A 23,977-nucleotide genomic window follows, 5' to 3' on the forward strand; every position below is an offset into this window, starting at 1 on the left:
TGATCTGGGTTTTAGTTTTCTAACATAGAATCTTTTGTCTATTAGTGTAATTGTCACTATTCCACTTTCTTGATGCAGTACTATAAGGATGAAATGAATGAAGAATTGCTTTAAAAGGATAAAAACCAAACGGCATTCAAATACAAGGTATTTTTATAATGGAAAGAAGATATGTTTATTCTACACAGTTTTGAAGAGATTGAAGATTTCAAAAATCCTTAAATTGGGCTGAAACCCTTTGATGCTATGTAGATAGGATTTCCTCTATCTAGTCATGACAATAGACATTGTAAGACAAATGGCATGATGTCTATTTTTCCTGCCTCATTTCTTTTTTTTGTTTGTTTTTGTAGTTGTTTTCTTTTTTCAGATGAACGTCCTTATTTCCTCCCTTTTTCTAACACCCAGTACACACATTTACCCACAAATGCTTTTTGTTTTCGTCTTAAAAGGGAGCCACCATTAAGAAGGATGAGCAGACCGGGGCGATCACTGTGGCCAGAATCATGAGAGGAGGAGCTGCAGATAGAAGTGGTGAGACTTTAAATGTTAGCCTAGTACAGACTAATCACGTGTTTCGTGTGTAGCATTTCCAATAGATAACTACGAGGATAACCATCTTTGGATCTAATACACAGAATAAGTAATAAGATATTTTTCTCTGTGTTGAAATGTGAGAGCCTGTTTAAATAAATGATAGATAAACATTACTCTGTGGTCTTCTTGTATACAGGCATCCAAAGCTATATTAAAACCTGTGGGCCAAGCGTGGTGGCTCACGCCTGTAATCCCAGCACTTTGGGAGGCCAAGGCAGGTGGATCATGAGGTCAGGAGATCAATACCATCCTGGCTAACACGGTGAAACCCTGTCTCTACTAAAAATACAAAAAATAAAAATAAAAAAATTAGGCAGGCGTGGTGGTGGGCACCTGTAGTCTCAACTACTTGCGAGGCTGAGGCAGGAGAATCGCCTGAACCCCGGAGGCGGAGGTTGCAGTGAGCCGAGATTGTGTCACTGCACTCCAGCCTGGGTGACAGAGCAAGACTCCATCTCAAAAAAAAAAAAAAAAAAATCTTGTTTATGTGTTTCTTAATTGAAAAGTACTGCTAAGAGCATGCAGCCTTTAAGATAAATAAAAATTATTTTATTAGTATATTAGTATAAGATATCAGTAATGTGCATTTCTAGACAAAGACCAAGCTGCTGTTACCATTTCTTGGCCAGCATTACTATGTTGTGGTCTTTGAGTCACTGCTATGGAGAGGCAAAGAGGCTGAAACCTGAGACATGTGAAGGTCTCCTTTCCAATCGTTAAGTGTATTAAGGGAACATAATGCTTTAATTATGGAAACAGCTGCAAATTACAGTTTTGGTTGTGGGTAACACTGCTAATTTACCAAATCTCCTATTTCTAGGTCTTATTCACGTTGGTGATGAACTTAGGGAAGTCAACGGGATACCAGTGGAGGATAAAAGGCCTGAGGAAATAATACAGATTTTGGTAAGCTGTAAATTTCTTTTAAAAGTACAATAAAAATAAAATTGAATCACTGTATTTCAGACTTTTAGACTTGGTTTGACATAGACAGGATTTGTATTAAGCAGTGCAGGCTTCAAACCCCTGCTCCCTGTGTGTCCTTGGAAAATACCTTAATCTATTCATGCCTCAGTGTTTTCATTTACAAAATGAGAATAAGATGTAACTATCCATCTGGAGTGTTTTGAGGATTAAATGAGATAGTATATATAAAGAGTTTTAGGGCCGAGTGCAGTGGCTTATATCTGTAATCCCAGCACTTTGGGAGGCTGAGACAGGCAGATCACCTGAGGTCAGGAGCTTAAGACCAGCCTGGCTAACATGGTGAAACCTGTCTCTACTAAAAATACAAAACAAAATTAGCTGCATATGGTGGCAGGCACCTGTAGTCCCAGCTACTTGGGAGGCTGAGGCAGGAGAATCACTTGAACCCAGGAGATGGAGGTTGCAGTGAGTCGAGATCACGCCACTGCACTCCAGCCTGGGCAACATAGCAAGACTTTGTCTCAAAAAAAAAAAAAAAAAAAAAAAAGGAGTTTAGTATCTATCCCTGTCCCAAGTCTGTACTTAGCAGATAGCATCTACACAGTGACTGGTGATGCATTTATCTTTGTCTTCCTCCCATTGACACAGTCATATTCCATGCTATAGATCATAGCAATACAAATTAGTCAAACTAATTTAGATGTCTTTTGAAATCTGACACTTGAATAAAATTATTTTATGCCTTGGAAATATTAATTCTAAAGTTCATTTGTAAGATAAAGGGAAGGGAAACTCTCTCTTTTATATATGAAAACCTACTGGAAACCTGTACCAAGTAGAAGAGGTTTGAGTGTGTCTCAAAAACAGATCTCTGTATATATGAAAATTTAGTATATGGTTAAGGTGGCATTTTAAATCAGTGGGAAAACAATGGAACATTTCATAAATGGTATCAGGTTAATGACGCAGAAAAAAATAAGGTCAATCCTTGTTTTACACAATACATAAAAATAAATTCCCAACAAATTAAATATTTAAGTGCAAAAAAATCCCAAAAATTGCACAATAAAATGTAATATACAATTTTTATAATTATAAGGTAGAAAAAGACTTTTTAACCTTGATATGAAAGTCAAATAGAAAAATAACAGATGTGTCTACTAGAATTCAAAACTTTCTTTATAGAAAAAAGGTGCCATAAAGAAACATCAAAGACAAATGAGATTGTATGAAAAATATTTTCTATATATATAATAAAAGGCTAATATTTCAAAATATATAGAGATGATAAAAATCAATAAGAAAAACATTTACAGAAAAATCAGCAATGTGTATGGACAAATACTTTACAAAAGAAAACATAGATGTCTGGAAACACGAAGGTGATGCCAACCCCAGGGCAGGCTTGATCCCCTCAAAGCATTTTCAGGATATGAGTTTGGAAAGCTTGATGATGCCTGGAATTGGTCAGGGTATAGGAAAATAGGTATATTTATATGATTTGGGGATGGGATAAATTATGAGTGAGACTTTTTGAGATCTGAAACTATCAAAATTTTAAATGTGCATACCCTTTAGTTGGAAATTAATCCTCAAGCAGTAATTTGGTAAATGTGTATGTACAAAATATTTCAAAAATATTCGGAAACTACCAAGAAAGTTGCGTTGATCAAATAATCATTCATCCATATGCTGGATTATTGTGAGGCAATCACAATGAGAGACAGACCTATATGGCTCAGCAGTAATAGTAATAATAATTGAGTCCTTAATAAATGACACTGTTGTAAGGACCATAGATCCATTAAAAAAAACACACACACACAGACACAAACTAGAAAAATAAGAGGAGATTATAGAGAAGACTTTTGTTTTCTCTCTACCAATGCAATTCAGTATTACAGTATGAGAATTCTTTATAAGGTTTGTGAGCGCCTTCTACAATAAGCAATAGCAATGATATTACCATTTTGAAATAAATCAACCCTTTATAAAATTCTATTATTTAAACTATCAGAATCCCATTTTACTTAACTTGCTGTGTTGCACTAGAGCTGCCTTCTTAAGGCTTGCCAGAGCTGCCTGTATGACGCACCATTTCCCAACTCAGCTTTCAGCAACTTCATGCTGGTGAATTGAAATTGGCCATAGTGAAAGTATTTATACCATGGAAATTGACAGACAGTACACATCAGAGCCTTTTTTTTTTTTTTTTTAAATAAATGGAGTCCTGGTTTACCAGTGCACCACAGATAGTGAGACTCAGAGAGATATGTCTTGCCCTACCCCCCTTCCTTTCATATCTTTCAAATGTGCCAAGTATTTAGTGCTTTTATGGAGCTTACAAATTAGCAGGAGTAACATATCTTATTAAATAATTGCATAAATAATTAAATATGGCTACAATACATGCTAATAAGAGAGAGAGAATGACATGAGAGTATATTTAAAGAGAGATCCTATCTGAGATAACAAAAATTTGTGGGTGCTGGTACTTATTTTTTTTTCTATTTTTTTATTTGCATTTCTCTTTTTAATTTTTAAATTTTTTTAAATTAATTTTTTTGCACACAAAACAATAAACATTTTCTAAAAATGCATACAAACAAAAAGATGCATATCAAACATATTAGGAAGGTTGCACATGGGAAGACGGGGAATAGAAATGGGGGGTGGGAATTAAAGAAAATAAATGAGAGAGGGACTTTGTATGGATCAGTGATAATAACTCAATCCTCTATTTGACAAAGAAGAAGGAGAAGGAAGAGGAAGAAAAAGAAAGTGGGATAAAGGATCAGAAAGGGAGGAAAATAGAAAAAATTAGAGTATGACTCCAGGGTAGACCTGTTTTGTTGTCACTGGGTTGGTTGGTTGGTTTGTCTGTTGTATTTTTCATATGTTTCGCCATGTCGGCCAGGCTGGTCTTGAACTCCTAGCCTCAAGTGAACAACCCGCCTCGGCCTCCCAGAGTGCTGGGACTACAGGCGTGAGCCACCACGTCCAGCCCCCACATTGCTTCTGGCCTCCGTGGTAGACCTCCCAGACGGGGCAGCCGGGCAGAGGTGCTCCTCACTTCCCAGACGGGGCGGCTGGGCAGAGACGCTCCTCATTTCCTAGACGGGGTGGTGGCCGGGCAGAGGGGCTCCTCACTTCCCAGAAGGGGCGGCCAGGCAGAGGCACTCCTCACATCCCAGACAATGGGCGGCTGGGCAGAGGCGCTCCTCACTTCCCAGACGGGGCGGCTGGCCAGAGGCGCTCCTCACATCCCAGATGGGGCGGCTGGGCAGAGGCACTCCTCAGTTCCCAGACGGGGCGGCCGGGCAGAGGTGCTCCTCACTTCTTCCCAGACGGGGCGGCCGGGCAGAGGTGCTCCTCACTTCTTCCCAGACGGGGCGGCCGGGCAGAGGGCTCCTCACTTCCCAGACGATGGGCAGCCGGGCAGAGGGCTCCTCACTTCCCAGACCGGGCCGCTGGCCAGAGGCGCTCCTCACTTCCCAGACGGGGCGGCCGGGCAGAGGGCTCCTCACTTCCCAGACGGGGTGGCGGCCGGGCAGAGGTGCTCCTCACATCCCAGAAGATGGGCGGCCAGGCAGAGACGCTCCTCACTTCCTAGACGGGCTGGCGGCTGGGCAGAGGCGCTCCTCACATCCCAGACGATGGGCGGCCAGGCAGAGACGCTCCTCACTTCCTAGACGGGGTGGCGGCTGGGCAGAGGCGCTCCTCACATCCCAGACGATGGGCGGCCCGGCAGAGACGCTCCCCACCTCCCAGACGGGGCGGCGGCCGGGCAGAGGCTGCAATCCCAGCACCCTGGGAGGCCAAGGCAGGCGGCTGGGAGGCGGAGGCTGCAGCGAGCCAAGACCACGCCACCGCACTCCAGCCCGGGCAACACCGGGCAACACCGGGCACCGAGTGAGGTGATTCTGCCACCTTGCCTCCCAAAACACTGGAATTACAGACACAAGCCACTGCACCCAGACCTTTATACATTGTCTATTCTAGTCATTGAATACTGTGTTTATTCAAGGTGTTGTGCATATTTTGTGTGTTTCTATTTCGAAGAAACTTGGATGGGAATGTATTTACTTGACAGCTTAAAAGTACACAGGAAGTAAAAGTGGATTTAGAAGTTAATGTTTTTTAACTTATTCTACAAAGTTCAGAGCTTTCTTTCTCACATTACAGGAATTTCTACAAAAATAGTTTCCTCCGTTTAGTCTATCTAAGAGTAGAAGCCCCAAGCTTGTAAATTTTCAGATGCATTTCACTTTCTACCTATTTTACCTTATTCTTCCTTGGGTCTGGTTTTCTTATAACTCCTTCTTTCATCTGATACCAGGCTCAGTCTCAGGGAGCAATTACATTTAAGATTATACCCGGCATCAAAGAGGAGACACCATCAAAAGAAGGCAAGGTAATTATTGCTTAAAAACATTTTTTCGTGCGTGGGAGGAAGTCATGTTTTTCCATCCAACACATATCCACTTTGTCACAACACATTTCTTTCAATATTCCAGTTTTAAAATTATTATGTTTGGAGTCGGAGTGAGAAGAATATAGGCCATTTCACGTTTATTTTTTATCTTTATTCATCTTTAATGAAACTTTTCTTCCAGATGTTTATCAAAGCCCTCTTTGACTATAATCCTAATGAGGATAAGGCAATTCCATGTAAGGAAGCTGGGCTTTCTTTCAGAAAGGGAGATATTCTTCAGATTATGAGCCAAGATGATGCAACTTGGTGGCAAGCGAAACACGAAGGTGATGCCAACCCCAGGGCAGGCTTGATCCCCTCAAAGCATTTCCAGGAAAGGTGAGCTGCTGGTACATAATAATGGCTTTTCTCCAGCTGACCTTTTGTTCTCTGCAAAATATCATTCTAGCATTGATGTGATAAAATATGCTATAAAACCTTGCCTTAGAATTTTTTATCCCATGGGTTTGGATTTCTGTTTTGTCTAACTAAGTATGATGAATGACCAAAAATAATATGACAGTACTGGGTCATATTAGATTTTTGTTATGAAGCAAATGGAAAATAGCACATTAATATCTTGAAACCATGTTGATATGAAAGGTGGAAAAAAAAAAGACCAGTGGTTTTGGAGGGAGGGAAGATAATTTACAAAAATTTGAAAGTGGGCGATTTGTTTCTTAATTTGAATCTATTGCATTACATTCATTTTTTTCTCTAACCTTTAAGTTTTTTCTTAAGACTAAATATTTTGATATTGTATTCACCTCGGACCTGTGCTGAAAATTGATAGGTATGTTGACCTTCTTTCTCCCAGGAGATTGGCTTTGAGACGACCAGAAATACTGGTTCAGCCCCTGAAAGTTTCCAACAGGAAATCATGTAAGTTTGTTAATAAGAATGCAGAGTAACCAAACACTGATGTTTATTTTTGACTATTAAAGCAGGTGCTCATGTCAGAACAGAGGGTCCTATTACCCTAGCAGTAACTTTGGGATCATCAATTCTCAGGAACAAACAAATATGAGATTCATATTTGGAATATTAACATGAATCTTTTGAGGAAAGGGGTGGTTGAGGTTGTTAATAATAAATCCATGACTCACTCTTTAAGAAAATAACTACTACTACTACTGTATTTGATTTCCAAATATAGGTATTTTATTAAATGTCACCTAAAATACAGCTCCTATTTCTTCAAAACCAGGAGGTTTGGGTTAGGTATTTCTTGGTAAAGATTAGGGAGAAAAAAAATCTACCATTTTCTTGGGTACAAAAGCAATTGTGCTCAAGACCAATTGTTCTTAATTCCTTTCTTATCCCCAGATCATAATACTTCTGACCTTTAGCCTATCCCTTTGGAATTATCACCAGACTAGATTAAAAGAAACTGAGAGAAAGACAAAGGATGGCTACTGTATGACTACTGGAAAACATAGTGTGCATTTAAGTACTTTTTTTTCTCTTTCAGCCTAACCTTCTGTCAGCTTTTCTTTATTTCCCACCACCCACCTCTTCAAGTCCACATCCCGTAAATTCCCTGTTCCACCTCGCCTAGATGTTTCATGGTTCTAGGTATTTTAAGAGGAAAAAACCAACCCTTTGTTTTCAGCATAGAAATTGTACATTAAACAGTGAAATGACCAAATAAATGGCCCTGGAATTTTACGCCAACATCTGTTTTTAGTATTGTTGCATTTTTCACATCTCCTGTGATTTCTGTCAGTTTGCAGAAGCATATAGCCCAGGAATCACATTAGAAGGGAGCCAAACTGTAGTCGAGTATAAATCTCACAAGCAGGCAAATGCTTAAAGTGGAGCACTGATTCAAAAGCCTGCTTGTCCTTGCTGCATTAAGTCTAGGCACAAGGAAAAAAACCCTTGTCACAGAATGCTACAAGTCTTCTGACATCAGAAAGCTTAAAGCTTTCATGAGAATATTGCACTGTTCTTAAGCGTGATGACTTTTCACTGGCCAACTCAGTAACAGAAAGGAGCTTTGAGGCTCCTTGCCTGACTTGCTCTCAAAGGGATTTTTAAATAGGAGGCTTACACATTTCTAATATATTTGGTATATGTGCGATAAGATATGTGCCACTTAAAGATGAAATAAATGTAATTATACTCAAATCTGGATCCATACTCAACTCTTTTTCAGTCCTAGGCAACTTAGAAATTTACAGTTTGATATTATTATAAATTTTCATTGATTAAAAATTTTTGGTAAGTGTATATGTATTTCTTTAAAAGGACTATACAAAAGGGATATATTGCTTTTTAATAGCTCTTTCAAACTGGTTTCTGTATAGATGCATATGAAGGTGAGGTGTGTATGGGAGTATGTGTGTGTGTGTGTGTATGTAGAAGTATTGTAACGGAGTCCTTTTGTCTGTTGATTTGCATAATTTCTTTTATATGTTAATACTTCAATATTTGGATCTGATAAATATTCTAGCATCTATCTTTACTGAAATGTCCTCATTTGACTAATTTTTTTTTTTTTTTGCCTCTTCTGCCTCTTGAATTCCACTCAGAAATGTTTGTTGGTCCTCCCCTCTTTTCTTTCTTCTCTCTCTCTTTTTTTATTAAACTAGAGTTTGAGTCACTGAGAGATGCATTATTTGTTTTTATATATGTTACTTATTTTCAAATAAATCTGATCAAAATTACCCTTATTAAATCATAAACATATAACAGATATGGCCTTGTTCAGAGAGACAGTATATTTCTGTGACAATTAAATAGGCAGCTAATGTCTTTATTCTCAAAGAATTGAAATTCTACTGGAAATTTCCTTGAATATTGTCTCACATAAAGTTAAAAGTTATGCATAAATAATTTTATTGATTCTGAACATTTTAAATGGCATTTAAAAACACTTTAACCTGTGTTTTGATGATGATTCTTTACATAACTAAAACTTGTAAAGGCCATCTGATCCACTACTTTCTGGATTTCAATATTTGGTACTTAGGATTTTGGAAGAGGAAACTTACGTTATCATGCCCTTTGCTGAATTATAGGAAAATGCTATGAAGAAAAACAGCAAGTTGGTATAAAATCTTTTGTTTTTATGATTTTGAATATTAATAGAATAGGGTTTTAAACAAAGTTTCTGATTTAATGTAAAATTTATAAAGGAATAATAATTCTATCATGTCAATGTTTATAAATTTATTTTAAAAATACAGTGATAAAAACTTTATCCACTAATTTTTACAAGTGTACTTAACATCTAGGAGGAAATTGCAAATATCGGATTTGAAATAATGAATTTAGTCATGTAATACCATTTATCAAATTAGCTGGTTAACTTTTTTCACAAAGTGATTGCTCGTGTTACTCTTTTTTTAATCTTTGTTTCATTTGTAGTGTATCACCATAACTTGAGTTTGCATGGAGGAAGAGTTCATGGAAGATGGTTCTGGAACTATAGGGTTTCAGTTAATATCAACATAGAAGTAAATAAGGAAGGGCACATCCTAATCTTATTATCTTTGCGTCTTTGCACTTATATTTGTGCTAGAGCTCTAGTTCTTGGCTCCAAGGTAAGTAAAATCAGGAGCCAGGATAATAACAACCTCTTTAGGCTTTAAAACTAGCCTCCTTATGCAAAATTCGTAAGTGCAAGTCATATTCATCTTTGTTGCTTGGTTATGTCCTCCACCAAAGAATCTTTGTGTATCTAATACAAACCCAGAAGAATAAAAAGGCTTTTCAAACAAAAAAAATTTACCTCTTAAAAAATTCCTGAAACATGAACCCTTAAACCTAAAATATTTCTAAGTGTTAAGTAGCTGGATATAAGGACTTGTCTCCTCCCCCTATTTTTTGGAAGAATTGCGTACCAAACAAAGATATTTGTAATGGAAATTTGTTTCTCTCCCTCTCCATCATCTAACGATAGGTTCATAATGGATTTATATTAGTAATGCAGACAGAAAAGCAGGCCTCAAAGTCTGATAGATTTTCTTTTATATGACCAGCTTTTAGATTATTACTTAAAAGATGTAGCTTAAGTGTTCTGGAAATGAGTAAAAGTGAATCTTATGTCTCAGATAGCATGTAGGAGGACTTTTGCATGACAGAAACTTGGCAGCTTGCATTTCTTGTGTCAATATAATTTAAAGTACTCTAATTTTCTGCCTAAAACTTATTTTTATAGTTTGGTTGCATGTACTACCTAACCTTTAAGAAAGAAATATGAATTTATTTGTGGTATTGTTTGTTGCTTTTCTATTGAAATCTAAATATGAGTTAAGAATTGTCTTCCTAATGACATCAAATTAATTTTACTTTAACTTCAGTAGGATGTGATTTATATTAAATATTTAAATCCAGTATATATTGTCTTCAGAAAGGAGTAAGAAAAAGCTGTTATCCAGGTAATACATTTTACAACAGAATATTCAAGTGTAAGTTTTTATAGTGTTATTTCCTTTTTTTAGTTATCAAAATATAAGAACCTAAAAGTTTCTAATATTGCTGACTGAATAATTCAAAATTTTTGTTTTACACAATAACTCTTAAAAAATTCTTGCAGTCAAAGAAACAAGAATGTACAATTTTTCAACCATTTAAAGATTAGAGAGCAAAACACAAAATATTTTATTGTAGAATTTGTTTTAACCAGTCATGATTGTTATTATGCAGGTAAAAAGAAAACATTTAACGGAAGCCAAAGGGTATCCATTTAAGCAAGATGTAACTTAGTTCATTCAAAGACAAACATTTGTCAGTTGATAATCACAATAGGCGAAAAAGAATTTAAACATTGAGTAAAATAACGAATTCACTGCACACGGTACCAATATTTTGGAAGGTCTAACACTTAGGAATAATATATCACAGGATGCTACAAGTCATTGTAATAAAGCTTTTCAAGTTGAGTAAGCTTCTTCTTCCTGGATTCTTAAGTAATTTTATTTGTTGTTTTCATACATAAAGTTAATTCAGAAACAAATACATTGCTTATGTTGTTACGTGAAGTTTGTATGTCTAAAACATTGTCAAACATTTTCTTAATGTTGGTGGAGTCTTGTATAAACGGAAACACATGGGGTTTTAAAAAATACCTAACATTGGCCGGGCACAGTGGCTCACGCCTGTAATCACAGCACTTTGGAGGCCGAGGCAGGCAGATCACAAGGTCAGGAGTTTGAAACCAGCCTGACCAACATAGTGAAACCCTGTCTCTACTAAAAATACAAAAAAATTAGCCAGGCATGGTGGCGCATGCCTGTAATCCCAGCTACTCGGGAGGCTGAGGCAGGAGAATCGCTTGAACCTGGGAGGCAGAGGTTGCAGTGAGCTGAGATTGTGCCATTGTACTCCAGCCTGGGCAATAAGAGTAAAACTCCATCTCAAAAAAAAAACAAAACACAAACAAACAAAAAAAACCTAACGTATTTTTTCCCTAATACTAATACTATCTGGAAGATGCCAGAGTTCAGAGTTTGGGTGGAAAGAGGTGTAGATGAACTAAGTTGTAAATTTCATATCTGATCACTTAAATTGCAAGATGGTTGAGGTGAAGAACCTTCTAACTGTTACTGCTCACACTCAGTCTCAGTGAACTGTGTTCTCCTAGGATTCCCCAAGAAGTTGCTTCTCAAACACTATCAGAGTAGATGCTTCTAGTCTTTGCATTGGAGGGGTTCTCAGCCCTACTGTCTCTTGTATTTTGTCCTGGGGACTCAATGCCATGCAGGTTAGAAAGCGTTGGTTAACTCTTAGGGGTCTGATCTGTGGTTGCGGATTACTGCACACTTTTAGGAGGGATTGCGGTAGGGGATGGGGAATTTAGGAAAGTGGTTTCTAGTATGGGGATTTAACCTTGCCCATGTGAATAATAGCACAGTAATATAGACACAGTTTCTCCACTTGTCAGGAGTGTCACACATGTCCCTTGCAGAGTGACATCCAGCAGAATGGGACGTTTACTACTGCCCAGTGTGCAGGACTCACCACGTGCTTTTCACAAGAACCTTTCTAGTCCATTCTCTTAAGACAGCATATTTATTTTTCTCTTTGAAAAAAAAGTTTTTCTTTTTTTGAGACAGGCTCTCACTCTGTCACCCAGGCTTGAGTGCAGTGGCACCATCATAGCTGACTGCAGCTTTGAACTCCTGGGCTCAAGTGATCCTCTTGTCTCAGCCTCCTGAGTAGCTGGGACTACAGGCGTGCACCACCACCCCCAGCTAATTTTTAAATTTTTCTGTAGAGATGGGATCTCACTATTTGGTTTACGCTGATCTCAAACTCCTGGCTTCAAGTGATCCTCCTTCCGTGGCCTCCCAAAGTGCTGGGATTATAGGCATGAGCCACTGTGCTCAGCCACATTCATCTTTTTGAGATCTTCTTGGCCTCCCCTTTGTGAGTTTTCTAACTTTCCTCTCCTGCTCTAATGTTCTTGAAGATAGCAGGTGGTGGACTCTTGATAACACTGGAGATTGGAGCTGGCCCTCCCTGGCCACTCCTGGCAGAAGACCCTCCCTTGGAATACAGAAGCTTTGGGGAGTGATGGCGGGGCTGTTGGAGGTCATGCTAAGTCGATAGGAAACTTGTAAGAAACATTATGTCCCTTGACCTCTCTCCTGCCCATTTCTAGCCTGAGACTAGAGTAATCAAAACATGATTTTGTCATGATTAGCATAGCATTGAATTAAAAACTCAGACTCGAGCCAAATGGCATGGGTCCAAATCCCAGTTTTAACATGGACAAGTGTGTTGTATTTTTTTTCTAATTAGTTCTTGAGCTCTCTCTAGAGAGTGGCTATAAACTCTAGTCCTGCCCTGATGCAGGGGAGATGGTCGTGGCTGTCTGCAGTGTGCCTTTCGTGGGATACTTCTTTCTCCTGGTGGAAGGCCTAATGCCTAAGTGTCCACCTGTGACCAGATGTCCTCTCTCACAAGGACTTGATTATATTGACAGACACTCTTGGGGCTCTTGTCTGACCTGTTTCCAGTTTATTCCTACCAAGACAGCCACTCTCTAGGAATGTCCTGACCAGGAAAAACTGTAGATTCAGGTGTGTTGGGCAGGTGAGACACAGAGGAGGCAACATGAAATAGCAGGGGTGCATGAAATAGAAGAGGCAGTATATTACTCACAGATCCCAGAGAGGAGAGCAGTATGCCTCGCAGGCCAACAGGAAGAGGGGAGATGTCTGGGACACAGACTCAACCAGTGTATGGGGAGCAAGAGAGATGGGGGGACCAAAGCCTTCACTGGGGTCCAGGGCATTACCCAAGCAAGTTTTCCTTCTGGGAGTTGTAAATAGTGGGTGTAAAGAAAGCAGGCATGAGTTCCGTGGAGTTACACTATGACTGAGAGGTGGTCACTGCAGCATAATTGCACGGTCCACGTGGGGTGTAGGGGTCATGGAGTGAGTCAAAGAGGCTGTATCTGTATGTCCCATAGTGAGGTGGTCACCAGCAGGCAGTTGTATAAGGCAGATTTCTGGATGGGCTGCCTTGAGGAAGTGGGAGGAGGCAGAGAGCTTGAAGCTATGTCAAGGGCCACTAAGCCCTGTTTCTGATATGAGAAAGTTAAGCCTGGATTCACAATGGATGCCAAAGCAACATAACATTATGAGAATTCACTATAGGATTCTTTCTTATCTGAAAGAAATGGGGATTATAGTACTGGCCTCATAGATTGTTGGGGAATTAAATAAGTTTGTGTATTGTAGTGTACACAGAACGGTGCCTTCCACATAGTAATAATCATGCGACTATCCCAACTCGCTTCTGAGATCAACGTTTTGTATATTTTTTCCTCTTTGTTCCAACTTGCTAAGTGTAAGAAATTCTGTTCCTTTTCTTCTCTTACTGGATGTTCATTAAGCATGATACTTGCTACTGAATATATGTGTGTGGTTATATCAGTAATATAAAAGTATCACTCTCTCTCTACTTAAAAATTTTATGGAGAAAAATTCTTTTGCAAATTTATACAGCATATTCACGACATTTTATTAGAATATGAAATATATACTATATGTGATATAAATTACAGATTTTTTTGCGGATTGGCATTGGTGTTTTAATTTTTTGTTGGTTTTTGTGGTATGGCTTTTATCATTTGATTTCCATGGCACTAAGTCTTTAATCAAGGGTGTAGTATTTAATCTATCCCATTGGTCCTATAAAAAAATAGACTCTATATTTGACAACCCACTTTATAATGGAGTACCTGAGATTTCAAAGTGACCCATCTGATGTCCATCATGCCTAGCTGTTTGCCCAAGCCACATCATATTGTTTATTTCTTGTTTTCTAACAATTTGCTTTAGATGCACATGACAGGTCAGAGTTACTAAGACATGTGCTTAAATAAAGTCACAACTTGGGTGATTCAAAGCACGAGCCTGAATAATAATGATTTGCTTGTGATATTTGCTAATACTGGTCAAACCAAGCCAACATAGTTTAAGGATCCATAGGTATTTGAAAAATAAAAATACAGTGGCATACACCTTCCTGGAAGTGTTTTCTTTGGCCACTATTCTGTAGCTTGGATGGATGAGGGGAGAACTGTTCTGATCACTCCTATTTGCTCTGAGGTCATTGTAGTGAAATGCTTTGTACCTTGACCCATAGTTAGATTTGCCTCTGCAATATTGCCAGTATTTTTTCCACCCTTAACTGAAAGTGAGTCTCTGAAGTCATATTTAACTTTTAAATTGCTATCCTATTAGTAATTTAGGAACTGTTTAGAATTACTTTCTAAAATACCTTTCATCAGGTAGTATAGACAGAATAAAAATAAATGATTCTGCATAACTCATTTGGTATGTGTATTACATTGATAATTGTCAGGTTATTGTTAAATTTACAGGATATTTAGATATGTTAAGGACAAAATTTGTTGTTTCCAATATCCTTTCTTATTTCCACTATTTTTATCGAGAAACTTCTTTTAAACGTTGAACAGATGATTGATTTACAAACAAAAGTGCTCTATGAAAATAAATATAATCCCCTTATTAAAGACATTATTTTGAAAAAAATGCTGAAGGTTTTTGTTCTGGTTATTTTTCCCATTTGGTTATTTAATAAGCTATGTAAGGATTATGTTTTGACAACTGAAGTGTATGCATTCCTTTTAAAACAAGCCTGCAGTGCAGCCTAAAATGTAGCTTTCATAAATTCTATTTATTTGTTGACTGATAATTTTGAAACACTTAAAATACATTTTTTTTCCTTTGGCTTTGCTAAGATGAGGAAACAGTTGAGTGTGGTAGGTGGATTTTTTTTTCCTTTGGGTGCAACATCTTCCTATTCTAATTGTATTTTCTGCACATTTAATCATTTCCTTTCTCATTTTCTTTGTGCTTCTCAGAGGAAATTAAAGGTACATGTATAATAAGTTACCCTGCATAGTCTAGTCATTTTATTTAGTGCACATATACGTAGGACTAAATTGAATATAACAAGCAACTTACAAATGTACTCTGTTGTACATCCAAACTTCCATCTTGACGTTACAATACCAAAAATTGTGGTTGGACTTTGTTTTAGAAAGAAATATACTTTTTTTTTTTTGCTTTATGCAGCAGAAATATAGAATGTAATCTGAAATAATACATTATATTTTTATTCTGTCAGTAGTCTTAAATGTGAATGAAATAAACAGTATTATTCAAATGTATTGACAGACTTATTTTGATGCAGGATCTAGGGGAACCTTCTCAATTATTTGATTTCTGTGCAGTCTATGCTGCTAGTTCCACAAGAAAGAGGCCTAAAATAATAAGTACCCCACTACTTAAATAAAGTTTTTAAGATATCTATAGCCTAGTATTCATGTGACTTCAAAATACTAGCACATTGCTTACTTTACAAATGTTTTTATCAGTTCTTTAAAAGAAATAGCCATATCATTCCCCTGTTACTCCCAAAATGAAATCTCTTCTTATCAATAGAAAGGACAGATTTTCATCTTAACCTTTCTGTCTAATCCAATGAGCCAAAATAAGTGCTGTATTTTTACCTATTATCTGAGAGCCTGATTTACAAAAATAAATGTACTTTGGGGGATCAGGTGGCATCATTTTCTTAACTTTAAAAATATAGGTCGGGTGCGGTGGCTCATCCCTGTAATCCCAGCACTTTGGGAGGTCAAGGTGGGCGGATCACCTGAGGTCAGGAGTTCGAGACCAGCATGGCCAACATGGCAAAACCTTGTCTCTACTAAAAGTACAAAAATTAGCTGGGTGTTGTGGCGCACGCCTGTAATCCCAGCTACTCAGGAGGCTGAGGCAGGAGAATTGCTTGAACTCAGGAGGCGGAGGTTGCAGTGAGCCGAGATCGCACCATTGCACTCCATCCTGGGCAAAAGAGTGAGACTCCATCTCAAAAAAAAAAAAAGAAAAAAGAAAAAGAAAGAAAGAAAATATATAAACCTCTCAGACAAGTCTCGTATAATTTTCTTGGAACTGCATCAAGAAACCACTGAAGAAAGTTGGGGGAATTAAATAAAACCCTGCATGATGTTTCAAAATATCACTTTAAACTTAAATATAAAACAAACTGTTTTATGTTTAAGAGTGGCATTGCAAGGGCTGTTCTATGCTGTGCTTTACTTAATTGTTTTAAGTGGTTTTTTTTTTTTTTTTTTTTTTGCATCTGCGGCTGGCCTTCTAACTGTTCTGCTTTATTTCTTGGCTTTTGTTCTGTATGCTTTTACACTCCATCCAGAAGATGCTGACTATGCTGATAACAACAGTGGAACCTATATAGGTGAGCACTTGGCCACGGAGGAGGATCTCTTTCTTTCTGTTGCTTTCCTCGAAGTCATGACCTCGTTTTATCTGAAATGAGCACATTTGCACTCGCATGCTCTGAGATTCGGTAGGGGTGGCATGCACCTTCACGTTACACAGGCTCAATGGGCTGGACACAAAGGGTTTCCTAGTGTGCTTTGGTTATTATATTCCAGAAACGTTCCCAGATGCCCTATCTTTATATTAATCTAATTTATATTTTTGATATAAGATAAAAATAATTGTATAATTTTTGATAGAGGATGGAAAAGCACCCTATTGGCAGTAAGCAATTTTACACAATTAATGGCATCTGGACTTTTCTAATTACCTAGTTAATTGTGAATTAACACTTCTAAATAACCTTTTTCTTCCCGACAACTTTCTGCTTATTTGTTGTTGTTGTTGTTGTTGTTGTTTTTGAGATGGAGTCTCACTCTGTCGCCCAGGCTGGAGTGCAGTGGCATAGTCTCGACTCACTGCAACCTCTGCCTCCTGGGTTCAAGTGATTCTCCTGCCTCAGCCTCCTGAGTAGCTGGGATTACAGGCACCCACCACCACGCCTGGCTTATTTTTGTATTTTTAGTAGAGACAGGGTTTCGCCATGTTGGCCAGGCTGGTCTCAAACTCTTGACCTCAAGCGATCTGCCTGCCTCGGCCTCCCAAAATGCTGGGATTACAGGTGTGAGCCACCGCGACTGGCCACTTTCTGCTTATGCTTTTTTATGACTTCTTATTCCCACAACCCCCTCCTAAGTAAACATTGACTGAACAGCCCCAAATATAATTAAGCCTTATGACCAACTTTCTAATCTGTACTGGCAGGAAAAAATTCTAGTTTGGAGATGCCGAGGGTTGTTATACACGAAAATATTTAGAAATTGCTCAAGGCATTAAAATGATCTTCCCCAACGTTTTACCTTCAAATTTTCCCACTCTTGTCACATCCAGGCATCATGGCAAACTCTCTGCTTTTAGTAGTGAGAGGGAGTGAATAGTGTAGAGACGTGCTTTATTTTATTATTATTGTTATTATTTGAGACAGGGTCTGGCTCTGTCACCCAGTATGAAGTGCAGTGGCATGATCTCGGCTCTCTGCAACCTCCGCCTCCGAGGCTCAAACCATCCTCCCACCTCAGCCTCCCAAGTAGCTGGGACTACAGGCCTGCACCACCACGGCCAGCTAATTTTTTTGTATTTTTGGTAGAGATGGGGTTTCACCATGTTGCCCAGGCTGGTCTCAAACTCCTGCGCTCTAGTGATCCACCTGCCTTGGTCTTCCAAAGTGCTGAGATTATAGGCATGAGCCACTGTGCCCAACCAGAAACACATGTAGAGATCAGCTGCTTCAGCTCTCTTAAGATTAATAATCATGTATGATGATAATATCTCCTGGTTATTGAAGAAATGCACCAGAGCCTGTATTTGGTATTTACTGTGTATTATCTCTAATACTGTGAGGTTAGTGGTATTGTATTTATTTTAAGAAAAGGAAACAAAGGTCTAGAAAGTTTACAGTATTTACCCGAGGACTCAAAGATGGTAAATGGAGCATCCTGAAGTCACATCCCCATCTGCAGAGACAGAATATTTGTACTGTGTCTTTTACAATTGCTGCCTTTTGATTTTTCATTTTACAAAACAAACTAGAAAACCCTTTGCAGACATTTGGAGTATTTCAATTTCTAGGCTAGAGAAAATCTACTAAGTAAGAATTGGATGATGAGAGAGATTTTATTAAAATTGTATTCTTTACTCATTTCAGAATAATGCAGTGTGCCAGATACCTGGTACATCCATTAACACCTCCCCCTACATCACCAGAAACTGTAATGGCTTAAAACAGTAAACATTTATTCTCATGATACTGTGGTCAGCAGTGTGGTTCTTCTGGCCTGGGTCAGCTTGGTGGATCTGTTCAGTCTGGGGTCTTGGCTGGGGTCTGATTGGTTTGGGGGTGCTCAGGTGGGTGAACTTGTTTCTGTTTCATGGAGTCTTTCACCTTTCGCAAAGCTAGCCCATGCAGTGGTCTCAGAGTTCCAGAGAACAGCAAAAGAAAACAGTCTCCAGGATGTAAATGCTCAGGAAGCCTCTGCTTGCATCAGATCTGCTAATATCTCATTGGATGAAACAAGTCTCATGGCCAAGCCAGGGTTACTGTGGAAGGAGACCCCCTGAGAACTTGGGCACAGGGAGGTGTGAAGACATGGATGGCCATCACTGCATGCTTCTACTTCTCTCAAAAATAGAAAGAGTGGTACCTGCTCCCTAACTTTAAGGGCCTATACTCAGTCAATAAGACAGTAGGGATTATAGAAAACTGTGGCATAAAGCACTATCTGATGACTGTCACATAAAATGCTGTGATTCAGAGAAGGTGGTGATCATCTTAGCCTGAAGCAATCAGGGACCCAGTCCCACAAGAAAGGCCATTAGAGCTGGGCACCAAGGGTTAGCCGTAATTCCAGGTAGTGTGGGGGATAAAGATAGAAGAAAATGGCATGGAAAGAGCACTGGACATACTTAAGTTCGATGATATGTAGATGGTGGGCCTGGAAATTTAGTTTGGTACTGGATAATGTGAGATCATAAGTTTTAGGTTAAGTAATTTACACATTTATTAAAGTTTTGCCAGATTTTGGCACTCAGTGTTATTCTTTGTATAAAATTTCGTCCAAAGAACAAAATATGGATTTTAAATCTGTGTCTCTCTTCTAGCATTTAGGAGTTTTGTAAAATGAGTATTTAATCAGTAGATGTGTTATACATTGATGTGCAAAAGCAAGGGGTGATCAGAAATATGGGTTTCTTTAGAGCACGTAAAGAAAATGAGTTCTGACAAAATGCCATTGAATTTGGCAACGCGGAATCACTGATAACATCTGAGAAACATTTTCACCGGAAGCCAAATTGCAAGGTGTCAAGGAATGACAGAGTTGACAGCAGAGGAAGGATTGCAGTTGAGTCCGAGGCAGTTTTTGTAGTTGAGGATAGGAGTGCTCCAGTGGGAGAGAGGATAATATGATCATTTTTATAGGCAGAGATGACCGAGCCAATGGTAAAGAATATCTGAAAAAGGAAATAATTGTGGTTAACTGTAAATGATTCAAAGCTTCTAAATAACTTTTTCTTTCAAATATCTTTTTGATTATGTTTCCTTATGACTTATTATTCCCATAACCCCTCTAAATAACCGTTGGCTAAGCAGCCCCCAGTATAATCAACTTATGATTAACTTTCTAAGGAAATCTCCAGTTTGGAGATGCCAAGGGATGTTATTAATATAAACAAAAGCAGGACTACCTAGAAATTGTTACAGGCATCAAACTTATCTTCACCTACACTTCTCTTCTGACTTTCTCCCCACTGCTGTAGACAGGTATCCTGATAAGTTCTCTGCTTTTAGTAGTGAGAGGTAATAGTCTAGAAGCACAGTTTTAGTGATCAATTCCATTAGAGAAAAAAGTCCAAATAAGACTAGATTTGGTGGAATTAAGACTATGGGAGGGTTTAGATAAAATAACTTGGCACTAGTAGGTGAAGTTAAGCATACAGATAGGCCATGGCCCAGCAAAATTATTTCTTTGGAAAAGGTGGTGAGCTTTGTGCTTCCAAGCGACCATTCTACATCACCCAATTATAGAAGAAAATAGGGGACCATCTAAGTAGAAGGAGAATAGCATGAATCATGTAATAATTCATATCAAACTGGTGGCTTGCAGACACTCTGCAGACTGTGTTGGGACAAAGATCCCTATTTTTTGTTAGACCTACAAATTGAGAAATTTCATATGAAAATTTCTGGCTCCTTTGGCAGAAGAAACGGTTTGTGCAAAATAGGCCTTCATTTCCCGATGTTAATAATTAGCTGAGGCGGGGTGCGATGGCTCATGCCTGTAATCCCAGCACTTGCGCTTTGGGAAGCCAAGGCCAGTGGATCACCTGAGGTCAGGAGTTCAAGACCAGCCTGGCCAATGTGATGAAACCCCGTCTGTACTGAAAATACAAAAATTAGCTGGGCATGGTGGCGCACGCCTGTAATCCAAGTTACTCAGGAGGTTGAGGTAGGAGGATTGCTTGAATTTAGGAGGTGGAGATTGCAGTGAACTGAGATCGCGCCAGTGCATTCCAGCCTGGGTGACAGAGCCAGACTCTGTCTCAAAATAATAATAATTAGCTGAGCTGCATTATAACTGATTCCTTAATGGAGAGACTAAGAGCACTCCAGTTCATTGCAGTCTACACCATTCCTCATTACTTGCCAATTCCGAGACAGGTTGTCAATTACCATTCTCCTAACAGTTGTACTACTGGTGCTTGTGCTATAATAGCAAAGTATTTCTTTGTATCCATATTTTCAACCATGGGGAAGTAAAGGTAACCCAAGAGTATTTCTAGAAAAATGACACAACATGTTTCTTCAAGGACTGATGTTATGCAAAATGTATTCCTATTGGCAGATGGATAACTTTAGGTCTTTCTGCCTACCTGGCTTTGACAGGGTTTTTTTGTTTGTTTGTTTTTGTTTTTTTGGTTTTTTTTTTGTTTTGTTTTGTTTTTTTTTGAGTTGGAGTCTCACTCTGTCGCCAGGCTAGAGTGCAGTGGTGCGATCTCAGCTCACTGCAACCTCCGACTCCCTGGTTTAAGTGATTCTCCTGCCTCAGCCTCCCGAGTAGCTGGGATTATAGAGTACAGCTGTTCACTCCATTCAGCTCTTGGTCTTAGAAAAAATAGTTTCATTTCCATCCTTGAGTGTGGCAAAGGGAGAAATGTGGCCAATGTGTTTTAGTATATGTGCACCGTCACAGCATTTCTTTATGTCCTCCTGGTCTAAGTACTTATTCTAATGTGTGCAAGAGACAACCACAAGGTTTGTGCACCTGGAAGTTCCTTGAGATACCACCAAGATGAGGAAACCTAGGAGGATACCTGAGAAGAGAGTCATACGATATAAAAAGACTTTTAAAAAGAATACATCTTTCCACAGTGAAATAATAGGACAGATAAATGAATAGTGCTGCTGATAAAAGTGTCTTCTTTTATGGAAGCACTTCAACTAATGACCAAAGATTTGACATTAGTTCTTTTGTAGAATAAGCAAGTTTGATCAGTCTCTCATTTAAAAAAGAATATATTGCTAAAAAGTTACTTTGTTACAAATAGCTTGAGAAAATTGATTATCTTGTGGAATTCTGTTTCCCCCAAAAGCCAAATCCTAAAAATGCCTGCAGATCTTATGTGTTTTTAAAACAAGGCTCATAAGCAACATGCTAACATAAATGGCAAAACTATTTTATGGTAAACATATGTATTTAGCAAACGTGTTAAAATGTTCTGTGACTTATTGTAATTGTGGGACTTTTTAGTAGTTTTCCTCCCTCTCCCACTTGTTTTTTCCTCTTAACCATTTCTTTGCCCCCTTTTCTTGTTGGGTTATTCATCAGTCTTCTGTTAATTTGATCAGCTCTTCTTATATTATGAATATTTGTCCCTTCTCTGTTGTCCGCATTTTCTTCTGGTCTTCTGGTTGTGTTTTAACTTTTTCTATGCTAAATTTTAGAGCATGTAGGTATTTTTCTTTTCACATATCCAAATCTGTGAATCACTTCCCTTTTGTCTTTTGTTTTCTTTTTGTATTCCCCATACCAAAATTACTTAATTTAAAATTGTGTGTTTTCTCCAAAGTACTATACGCATTTGGTTGAAGCAGATGAAATTGCTATTTTGTCAGTCAAAAACCAATACAATGCCAGCAATTTCACATGGCTCCATTTAATAAATCGTTTGAAAAGTCAAATAGTATTGCAAGTCCAGCAACCCAAAGCAGGAGTCTCCTTTCCTCCTCTTCCTCCGCATTCCTATGGCTTCCCTTGAGAGAGAACCACCTTAGCTCTGGTTGGCATTTTCTTCTGGTATTTATAGCATATAACTTTCTTATAATGCTATTTCTGGATTTTATAAAACAATATTTTTGAGTGCCTTTTACTTTCTAGATGCTGTTCTGGGCACTGGAGTTTCAACAGAAATCAAAACAAACATCTTCCTTTTCTAGCACTTTGTGTTGGGAGTAGGAGTGGAGACAAATTGCTGAATAATTCGTTAGGTGGTAATAAGTGCCAAGAAGAAAAGTAAGGTGGAAATGGAGATGGGGTGATGAGGGAGCTGGGGAAATGGGCGTTTCAAATTTAAATATGGTGGTCAAAGAAGGCCTCCTTGAGAAAGCCATGTCTGAGCAAAAACCTGAAGTGAGCCTTGTTGGGAATAAGCATTCCAAGTAGTGGTACAAGCATGTGCAAAGGCCCTGAGACAGGATGCATGTGCACAGGCCCCGCACAGTGTGTGCAAAGGCCCCGAGACAGGATGCATGTGCACAGGCCCCGCACAGTGTGTGCAAAGGCCCCGAGACAGGATGCATGTGTACAGGCCCCTGACAGCATGTGCAAAGGCCCGAGACAGGATGCATGTGTACAGGCCCCTGACGGCATGTGCAAAGGCCCCGAGACAGGATGCATGTGTACAGGCCCCCGGCAGCGTGTGCAAAGGCCCAAGACAGGATGCATGTGCACAGGCCCCCCACAGCGTGTGCAAAGGCCCGAGACAGGATGCATGTGCACAGGCCCCGCACAGTGTGTGCAAAGGCCCCGAGACAGGATGCATGTGTACAGGCCCCTGACGGCATGTGCAAAGGCCCCGAGACAGGATGCATGTGTACAGGCCCCGCAGCGTGTGCAAAGGCCCCAAGACAGGATGCATGTGTACAGGCCCCTGACGGCATGTGCAAAGGCCCCGAGACAGGATGCATGTGTACAGGCCCCTGACGGCATGTGCAAAGGTCCCGAGACAGGATGCATGTGTACAGGCCCCGGCAGCGTGTGCAAAGGCCCCGAGACAGGATGCATGTGCACAGGCCCCTGACAGCATGTGCAAAGGCCCCGAGACACGACGCATGTACACAGGCCCCTGACAGCATGTGCAAAGGCCCCAAGACAGGATGCATGTGTACAGGCCCCTGACGGCATGTGCAAAGGCCCCGAGACAGGATGCATGTGTACAGGCCCCTGACGGCATGTGCAAAGGCCCCGAGACAGGATGCATGTGTACAGGCCCCTGACGGCATGTGCAAAGGCCCCGAGACAGGATGCATGTGCACAGGCCCCTGACAGCATGTGCAAAGGCCCCCCAACAGCATGTGCAAAGGCCCTGAGACAGG

General features: G+C 39.4%; 1 protein-coding gene across 4 annotated transcripts in view; it reads left to right on the forward strand.

Annotated features, from left to right (window-relative positions):
* Positions 1-23,977, forward strand: part of MPP7 (membrane palmitoylated protein 7) — a 268,278-nt gene that overhangs the window by 180,655 nt on the left and 63,646 nt on the right. For 2 of the 4 annotated variants that reach the window (XR_004026705.1, XM_030798160.1), the window contains exons 7-14: positions 453-534; positions 1,418-1,503; positions 5,864-5,938; positions 6,141-6,337; positions 6,816-6,880; positions 15,222-15,242; positions 15,345-15,356; positions 16,703-16,744. Coding sequence is in view for 3 of the 4 variants with exons in the window: in XM_030798160.1 (XP_030654020.1) it covers positions 453-534; positions 1,418-1,503; positions 5,864-5,938; positions 6,141-6,337; positions 6,816-6,880; positions 15,222-15,242; positions 15,345-15,356; positions 16,703-16,744 (580 nt within the window). In the remaining variant the exon portion in view is untranslated. The remainder of the gene's footprint in view (positions 1-452; positions 535-1,417; positions 1,504-5,863; positions 5,939-6,140; positions 6,338-6,815; positions 6,881-15,221; positions 15,243-15,344; positions 15,357-16,702; positions 16,745-23,977) is intronic. The other 2 variants (XM_030798161.1, XM_030798162.1) reach the window with 2 other exon arrangements.

This window comes from Nomascus leucogenys, chromosome 18, assembly GCF_006542625.1.
Source record: "Nomascus leucogenys isolate Asia chromosome 18, Asia_NLE_v1, whole genome shotgun sequence".
Taxonomy (NCBI): domain Eukaryota; kingdom Metazoa; phylum Chordata; class Mammalia; order Primates; family Hylobatidae; genus Nomascus; species Nomascus leucogenys.